Source organism: Cryptomeria japonica, chromosome 1 (assembly GCF_030272615.1).
Source record: "Cryptomeria japonica chromosome 1, Sugi_1.0, whole genome shotgun sequence".
In the NCBI taxonomy this organism is placed as follows: domain Eukaryota; kingdom Viridiplantae; phylum Streptophyta; class Pinopsida; order Cupressales; family Cupressaceae; genus Cryptomeria; species Cryptomeria japonica.
In genome coordinates this window covers 488418547-488428635 of record NC_081405.1, presented here as the reverse complement: position 1 = coordinate 488428635, position 10089 = coordinate 488418547, and the positions used below count along the sequence as shown (strand labels likewise).

The 10089-nt window shown below is 33.9% G+C and overlaps 1 protein-coding gene across 1 annotated transcript; it reads left to right on the top strand.

Moving 5' to 3' along the window:
• Nucleotides 1-1251: 1251 nt before the first annotated feature.
• LOC131042740 (4-hydroxy-3-methylbut-2-enyl diphosphate reductase, chloroplastic) lies at nt 1252-7879 on the top strand. Its single transcript, XM_057976060.2, has 10 exons — nt 1252-1751; nt 4095-4291; nt 4401-4580; nt 4723-4854; nt 4968-5042; nt 5163-5268; nt 5381-5475; nt 6555-6740; nt 6878-6964; nt 7376-7879. The coding sequence occupies exons 1-10, from the start codon at nt 1418-1420 to the stop codon at nt 7439-7441; spliced, it is 1458 nt and encodes a 485-aa protein (XP_057832043.2). The 5' UTR covers nt 1252-1417; the 3' UTR covers nt 7442-7879.
• Nucleotides 7880-10089: the final 2210 nt, after the last annotated feature.

Sequence of the window (10089 nt, the reverse complement as noted above, 5' to 3'; positions counted from 1 at the left end):
TGGTCATCCAATTAGATGACTTGAAGAAATGCAATGCCACATGAAAAATTTTCAAGTTTGTGAATGACCACTTTGTTGATGATTCTTTTCTTACTCTTTTGGATTAAAAAATAACATAATTAATTTTCTTTAGTGTTTATAAACCATTACAAAGAAGCCAAGGCTTCATAACTTCCCGAGCCCACTAAATATTTTTTATCGCAAAGGTCCCAAGTGAATTTGAACATCTTTCATAATAAGAAGGGCATGAAGACCTATCCCCTTCCACATTAGTCATCCAATTTGATGACCGAAAGAAATGCAATGCTATATTAAGAATTTTCAAGCTTGTGAATGATCACTTTGTTGATGATCTGCGTAAGAGAAAAATAACATGATTCAAGCTATTTAGTTTTTATATATTCTTTGCAAGGCCTCAAACTCTACCTTTCATTGTTGTCAATTTTAATTTGTAGGAGTATTCAAGTTGAGAAATTATGATTATGATAATTAATAATATAATAAATAAAATTTATATCTATAAATACATAAGAATCAGGAATCATGATGATTATATTTTTAACATTAATTTTAATAAAAAATTTAATACAAGATAATGAATAATTATATTTTTTTAATCTAATCTTATAAAAAAATGTTATAATGCTTATAATCTAGTGTCCTTCATCAATTTAAAGTTAAATGTATTCATCTTCAAATATGACAATATAATTACACTACATTTAAGACTTTAATTTTCATTTGACACTACCTCTCTTGATTAACATTTGCAACATAATTTTAACTTTTATTGAATTCGATTGCTTCATTTTTATTTTAAAATACCATTTTTAAGAGGTTTTTTATTATTAAATAATTTATAAAATTTTATTATGTTCATATTATTAATAAAAATATTATTTATAAAATCATAACCAAAATAAATATAAAACAAAGTAAAAAATTGCATAGTATACACTTCTGATCTCTCTACACACATTACCTAGGTTAACCTCATTTCATATATCCTAATTCCCAACAGTAAAATAAAATAAAAAAACCTCATTTTAGAGTGGTCCTCGATTATCATATCTCGTTAATAGGTTAACCACAAATTCTTTAGTAATTTACAAACCTTAATTCACTAGCCATATATTTGTAGGGTGCAAATTTGTTTGCTTATCGGTCACTACATTCAATCCACCTGGCACCTTTCCCGCCAGAAAACATATCAGCATATCAATCCATGATTAAGCAAATTGATTCCATGCCATCCACAAATGTAAAATCACATTTTGGACGTTCTGTATATTCTAGATGCATATTACTGTTCTTTCTGTTGTATTTAATCAAACTGTTACTCAGAAGATATCTGAAGCTTAGTGAGTTCTTCAATTCTGCATTAGCTGGGATTTTTCTGGTTCTGTAAATCGGTGCGATGGCTTGCAAATACAATATTGGCGTAGTATGCAGCCCGGACGTAGTATTAGCAGGGTCCAGGAGTATAATCAATGGTCAGGGCAATTCAGTCACAACTAAAAGGGATTCATCAGCCACGTTCGGTACAAAATTAGGTGCTTTCACAAACCTGAAAGTTAGACGCACAAAAATTAGGCATGCCGCTTCTGATAGTACTGTGAGTGTGGATTCAACTATTGAGGAATTTGATACTAAGACCTTTAGGAGGACTTTGAGTAGAAAAGAGAATTATAACAGAAAAGGGTTTGGTCACAAAGAGGAAACTCTGGAAGAAATGGACAAAGAGTATACCAGTAAGTGCACTGACTCAAGTGTTTTTCATGCTATATTTTTTTTTGTTTCATGGATATAAATTATAACAAATTTTGAGGATTATATTTTGAGAAATATGATTTTGAAGATATACACAGTAGTTGTTGAAGAATAAAAATAGTTTTACAGAAAATAAAAAATGATAACCAAATTCTAAAATTACAATTGAAGTTCTTTTAAATACAATGTTCAGAAAATAACAATTATACCTGAACCTGAGCACTCACAATGTCTTGAACTGAAAGACTTTCATAGGCTTCAGTACTGCTTGGAATAAGGATTTTAATCAAAAAAATTGGGCATGTTCTTACCGTATCGTGTAAACTTTGTAAGAGGTAAAGCTCACTTTTTAAGGTTACGGCATTAAATTTGGGGTTTCTTTTTCCGTTTACCTCGTTTATTGTTTTTCTTTTCTTCAAATTTATGTAATTTGTTATTCTTGAATTTTATACCTCTGGATTTAGGTGATCAAGTTCAGCAGTAAACTGAACCTTGCCTGTCCATCCTGCCTCACGTAACCTTTTACAATCTTTATTAAATTTTGTAGTGTAAAGATGCATCTCTTTACTTTCTGAAAAACTTGATTTAGTACTTTTTTTTTATGCTGGAAGAAGTTTACAATTACAATTCATAATTTCATAGAACAACTGGTTATAAATGAGACTAATATTTTATTTTAATAAATATTAATGAGGATATATTTAGCTTCTTTCAAATATCAATATTAGAAAACAACATAAATATTCATACTGGAAGTCATTAATGGAATATCAAGAATCACAGTTTAGAAATCCACATTAACATCTACATTAGAGACCAACAATGGAAGACCAAGAGTCACAACATAAGATTCCAAATCAGAGGTTCCTTTGAAGATTTGAACTTGGATCTCCATAACTAAAACCCAACATTTTAACTAATTGAACTTAACCCCATGAACAAGATTTAGTACACTTTACAAAATAAACAAACCTATATAAACAGTCCTGTAAACAAGAGCTTAAATTAGTTCTTGTTCTACTGAAGACTGTTGTTTAATGTTCTGAGTTGAATGCCAATTATACAAGTGGAGGCTCCAAATTCCCTTACTAAAAATAAAACTTCATTAAGAATTTCATTTTTATTGAAGCTAGGTTTCAAATTTGATGACTTCCACGAACTTTATAAGAAAATGTCCCATCACATAAAGATTGTGAATACTAATACCGAAAAAATGAAAAATAAACATTTCTGATAGCTAGCGATATAAAGGCCTCTGTTTCGCACTTTCTAGTTTGAATTTCGGGGTTAATATGCTTGTGGTGATATTGAAGTGACCAAAGTTTCTATATTTTGGTTTTGGATGAAATATAGGAAGAAGTTTTCAGATTGAAATATCTACATATGTCTAATTAAGTCTAATTAATTAGAGATTCTGCATTCATATGAATTTTTTTCCTAACATGCAACTGATAAGCTACATTTCTGAGAGTTTTCTTTAGGCAAGCATCCAGGAATACAGTAACAAAACTTTTAACTTGCTGCACGAAGGAATTACTTGCCAAGGTGACACCGATCGAACATCTATAGTAGGATGAACATATCAGCTTCCATACATAAAGTTCTGAAACCAAATCCTAATTCTGGGGGCTTTGTATGTTGATCTTGCATTCTGCTAGAGTTTATACAAGTAGAGACATTGCGAGAATTCTTAATTGTTAGGTACTTCAGACCTTCACTATATTCACTTTTTTCTATGGGTACCAGTTATTCACAGGAGAGGAGGATGCTAACACATACACCCACACCTCATCCTTTCGTGTATTTATGTCTTATAAGCTTGCCTTGACTTACAATCTCTATCTTAGCTACTAACATTGCTTAGAGGTGCGTGTTTGGGTGCCTTTGCCATGTAATTCTTTACCAATGTGCATGATTTAAAAAAGTCATAGAAGAAATATCCCATATCGGTGAAGAATTACAATATTGAAATATATTGAAATGACTACTGAGACATGGGGATAATTAGAACACAGCGAAATATCCCACAAAAGTGAAATATTAAATTCTTAAAATTGTATTTGTTAAATGATAGACATTAATTGAATTCATGAAAGTGCTGAACTATATAGTCTGCTTACTGATTAGAAGAAAGAAGTGCTGAACTATATAGTCTGCTTACTGCTTAGAAGAAAGAAGAAAACTCGGCATGTTTTCCATATTGTGATGCTTAAAATTCTAGCAATATGATATTTAGCAAAGCCATTGACTCCTGTTTTGTTACACTTCATTTTAGTATTGGTTTCTTTAAAAATTTACTTAATATTCAAGTATGGATCTTGCAGGTGACATTGTTAAAACATTGAAAGAGAACAACAATCAATATACCTGGGGTAATGTAAACGTTAAGCTTGCAGAATCCTTTGGATTCTGCTGGGGAGTGGAACGAGCTGTTCAAATTGCATATGAGGCCAGAAAACAATTTCCAGATCAGAGGCTATGGATTACCAATGAAATTATTCACAATCCATCAGTGAATCAGGTAGACACTCCAGTGGCATTGGTGCCTGCTAATTAATTTCTATCTTGCTTTCCAATATATGCCGGATATATTTTAACCAACTTACCTTGGTGGTTACCAACTTATTTAGAGATTGAAGGAGATGAAGATTGAAGACATTCCTGTAACAGAAGAAGGAAAAGAATTTGATGTTGTGAACAATGAGGATGTGGTAATTCTTCCAGCATTTGGTGCTTCGTTACAAGAAATGCAAATTCTTGATGAAAAAAAAGTGCAGATTGTAGATACTACATGCCCTTGGGTATCCAAGGTAAATGCTTTGTGATTCAACGTGGAGATATAGTTTTATTGCAGCGAGGATAGTATTATTCCCATATTTTTTCTTTCTCGTGTTGAAGTAAAGGGGATAGTTCTAGGTCAATTAAACCAATTTATGTTGTCTCTCTTCCTAGGTGTGGAATACCGTTGAGAAGCATAAGAAGGAAAGCTTTACTTCAGTAATTCATGGAAAGAAAGGCCATGAAGAAACAACTGCTACTTCATCATTTGCAGGGACATTTGTAATTGTGAAGGACATCAAAGAAGTAACTTAGAAAGACTTATTGCATAATCAATTTCCTCATGGAATTCATAATTAATGGTATTGCAGCCTCCGGTTCATTTGGGTTGAGGACTGATAGTTGGCTGATGTTTACAGGCAACATATCTGTGTGATTACATTCTGGGTGGCAAGCTTGATGGTTCAAGTGTTAGTAAGGAAGAATTTCTTAAAGTAAGTAATTTTTTTTGCATAGATTTAGCCCTTAAGAAAAGAATATAATACACATTGGATTACTTTTCCTTTTATATCGTGATTCTAATACCACCTTTGTACTAATAATTTGATGTAAAGAAATTTGAGAAGGCTGTTTCAAGAGGATTTGATCCCGATAGAGATTTAATCAAAGTTGGAATTGCCAACCAGACAACAATGTTGAAAGGAGAGACTGAAGAGATAGGTGAGAAGACATCTTTAATTTAATTGTCAATGCCATCTACTGGGTAATTGGCTAAGTGTGGGATGCACTTTTTATCTAAGTGAGTGCTTATGCTGTTGGATTCTGCATACAGGGAAACTTCTTGAGAGGACGATGATGCAGAAATATGGGGTTGAAAATGTCAACGACCATTTTATGAGTTTCAATACAATTTGCGATGCAACACAGGTTACTAGCAGGATGCACATTCATATTTATGTTTGTTTGGATAATTTGATTCTCACGCTACTTGAACAAATTGTCAAAGCTGCAAATGGGGAATATTTATTTAGACCACATATAATTGTTCCAAATCTTTAATGTTGGTAGTATATTCCTATTTCCTAACAGTTTTCTGTTTCAAGTGCGTTAATGAGATCAAAGTACAAATGGTTAGACATGCCGTGTCATTCCCTAACACAAAAAAGTTTTTGTTTCACAATTGTCAAAAAAAGAAAATTCTGTTGAAAGGAAGTGGAAAAACCCTCTGTAATACTAGACTCTCAGTAAATGAGGCAAGGACTATTTTCCGACAAGATCAAACTGTTAAAATTAGTCTATTGGGACATTCAGTAGGTTGTACATGTCCTCTAGTTTGAGTTGGAACTGCAGATAGTACATAAACATCAGAAAACCTTGAAGCAAGGTTTCACTTCTACATTTTAAACGAGCCTTACCCCATTTAATCATTTGATGCCATTCCTTTTTCTGCCCTCTCCCTCCCCAAGAGAAAATACTAGCATCAATGAGTTTGTCAAGTCAAACTTAAGCTTCATAAAGTTCAATTGGCAAAGGAAAGCCCAGAGTATTAGCAAGTGGCGTGAACATTTTGCACTTCACTCATAAACATAGAGATCATGAGTTACCTTTTTCTCTTGTTTCTTCAAATTGGTTTTACTCAATGTGTGATCTATTTCATCTGGATCAAATAGGTCCCACCTGTAGATTGTATCAAACTTGCAGTTTCCTAGCCAACATTGGTTATAGTGATCTCTAAGTAAGTTGGGTGGAAGAGATATTGAAAGGAAAGAATATTTTCCTAAATATGTATATAACTAGATATAATTTCCAAAACTCTTGAACAACTTTCAAATGACATGTGGAATCTGGTATCCACATTAGAAGTTAAAATACAAAGGTTTGCATTTCAATATTACAACTGATATCTTGCATCAGGTCACTAACTATTCTTAAAAACTTCATCTGAGCTTCAAAAAAGTACTGCTAATCACATATCTTTATTCTCACCATTTATTGCATCAATGCAGGAAAGGCAAGATGCTATGTATGATTTGGTGAAGGAAAATCTGGATCTAATCCTTGTTGTAGGGGGGTGGAATTCTAGCAACACATCCCACTTACAAGAAATTGCAGAACAAAGTGAAACTCCAACTTATTGGATTGATTCGGAGAAGCGAATAGGTCCAGGAAACCGCATTGCGTACAAGCTAAGTGTGAGTTAAGCATGATTCCTCACTGTTTATCACTTCTTACATGGAAATTTGATTCTAATGTCTTTGGTATGCCATTTGTTTTAAATTTCTGAAGTTCTTTATTTCACTTTGCCCATTTCACCAACAAATCCTAACAGCATGGTGAGCTAGTGGAGAAAGAGAATTGGCTTCCACGTGGTCCACTCAATATTGGAATCACTTCAGGTGCATCAACTCCAGATAAGGTATTTTACTGCTCCTTGAATTGCTACAAGTCTCAGCAATTTCTTAGCAAATTAGTCGTTGTATCCCATTATCAGGCAGCAAGTCCAGGATTTATGACATGTTGTTTTGACCTCATGTAAGTGCCGTTATCCTTTCCTAGCAGCTTCAAGATAAAAGCATCTTCACATAAACACCCACATCCGAGGGGGAAAACTAAATGATAGATATGCACCGCATCGATGATACAAGTTTGCCCCATTGTTGCCTAGTATTAAGCTTGCAACAATGTTTTGGTGCATTTTTTTAATCATTTATTTTGTTCCCAGACGAGCGTGCACTTTTACACAACAGGTAGAGGCAGAGACATATACACATACATTTTTTATGCAGATTTTGATTAATAACAATAAATTCTGCTTGATTATTAACAGATACTGGAGGATGTCTTGAAGGTGGTTTTCAAACTGAAGAAAGAGGAAGCCTTGCAGCTGGTATAAAGAATAATATGATATCAATATCCTTCCATAAAATTCCACAAAAGTTTTTACATTCCATAACTCCATCTATGATTCTAATGAAAAATGGAGTCAGTTTTAACAAGAGATTGTTTTGTTGATACATTATGAATCTCCTTAAAAATTTATCTTTTTACACGTTGTACTATCAGCAATTATGTGCCATATTGTATAGAAACTTTTTGAGCTGTTGAGTGAGTATGTCTACGGAAACTACTCTGTCAGTTAGTAGCTAATTTTGCGTTAACTGACTAGTATCAGTAGCTGTTGTAAAAGTATGTAGTGCTTGTATGATGCATGCATTAACTGATTGTAAATTAGGGAGTTTCTTATGCAAACTCTCATGTAAAATGGAAAAGCCTATTTTGTATTATTTATTCTATATAAACAAGGATGAAGAGAGATGATCCTTATTGTGAACTCGGTTTATAAAATTCTCCTTTTTGTTCTTGCACGCATGTCCTCTTTCTCTCTCTCTTTTCTATCTTCTACTGTGGGTGTAGGTTCTTCGTATTATTCTCTCATAGCACTGGGTATCAGAGCTTTGTTGCACGGAGAACTGTTGCTAAGTTGAGGAAACTGAACAGTGGGATTTTAGCTTATTGGGGAGCTCTTCCTGGAGAGTTTGTGGTGTTGCATCGAGTTATGGAGAGCTTTTAGCTTCAGCAGAAGGCTGCAACGATAGTTTGCTGGGCAACACTTCAACTAATGGATGTTGAAAATGAAGTATCTATTTGTTGAGAGAGATATGGAGCTGTTTATGAGGGATTCAAAGCCAATTGTTGTTGATCAAGATGACTAGGACGAGATGATTTATAAAGTTATTGCCTTTGTTGGTCTTAATCTTGCTGATTCAATCTTGATGAATGCAATTGGGGCCAAGTTAACAAAGGTCCTTTGGTATAAAATGGGAAATCGTTATGAAGCCAAATATCTCATGAATCTGATATCCTGAGAAAGAAACTGTATGCCCTGAAAATGGCCGATGTAGAGAGTGTGGCTCAACATCTAAATACATGAAAACCCTTATAAACCAGCAGAGATCAATTGCACATGAGGTTAAAGATGTAGAGCAGTGTATTTTCTTACTTTCCAGCTTACCTGATTCTTGGGATAACCTCATTGTTGCAATCAATGGGAGCACCAGAGTAGAGAATTTTAACACGGATGAGTTTGTTGGTCAGCTGCTCCAAGAAGAAACAAGAAGAAGAAACTGTCAACCTGCCATAAATTCAGAGGGCTTGGTTGCAAGAGAACACAACAAAGACAAAACTTATATATCTGCTAGAGAAAGTCTAAATTTAAGTGGAAGATACGCAGGCAAAGTAAGGAAGCAAGAACTTATATGCTGGAAATGCAGGCAGAAAGGGCACAAGAAAGTTAATGCAAAGCATATCTCTCCAAGGAGAAGGAAAACTCTTCGGCAGCTTCATTTACTAGTGAAGGAAGTCTAATTTTTTAAATTGATATATTAATGTCAACTAGTGACTAAAATAGGTTAATAGGTTGGCAAAGGGTTGCAGCTCAATTGGTTGGGCACAATTGGTTGGACACAATTGGTGAGGATGATGGTAAGAGATATAGATGCCATCCATCAAGGTTTTAAATTTTGTAAGAAAAAGAAAGATAAATCATAATTGACAACGAGTTTGGTTGTGCCACTAGAATGGAGATTGACTAAAGGAATCTAAAGCTGAACATTGAGGCAAACGTTGTGTTAACGACTCTTTAAGAATTGAGATTGTGCTAGGTCATCTCTTTGATATATATATATATATGTTTGATTTTCATAATGAATAAGATATCATAGAGAGCCATTAGTTTTTTTAAAGAGGTTAAACCTACCACAAAGTCTTCGTTGTTGGTAATCATTACCATGAATTGCTGGCAAAGGCAGTGAGTGTCAAATTCAATAACGAAAGAATCAAGTGCCTACTTAACGTAAAGCGTGTTCCAAGTTTGACATAGAATCTACTCTTAGGTAATTAGCAAAAGCTGTAGCAAGTTGGCTCATGTATAGCCATGTTTTTTTGGTAAAGCTATAAGGCTTGGTATGTTGCACAAGCTAGATGCAACCCTTGTTGATATTGGAAGTGTAAATACAACCTTAGTATAAATTAGCAAATCAATGGAAGTATTAAATGTAAGTACTATGCTATGGTATGAAAGAATAGGACATCTTGGAGGGGAACCTACATGAGATGTGCATGAAGTGGGTTGTACAAGTTTGGAAGCTATAAAGTTTAGTTTTATTATTTTTTGTGAACCTTGTGATGTGCACCAAGCAAATTGTATGAGGCTTGGAAGAATCAAGTGCATACTTAATGTAGGCACGTTCCAAGTTTGACGTGAAATCTACTCTTAGTTGATTAGCAAAAGTTGGACCAAGTTGACTAAGTGGAGCCATGATAGTAGAGGAGGTAGTGTGTGTCAAATTCAATGATGGAAGAATCAAGTGTATAATGTAAAGCACATTCCAAGTTTGACTTAGAATCCACTTTAAGTTAATTAGCAAAAGTTGGAGAAGTTGGAGAACCCTCTGAAATTTGAGGAGGGTGGTGTTGATGTGATTTTTAGGCACCTCGAACACAAAATAAAATACCAAAGTATCTTACACTCTCTTGAACAAA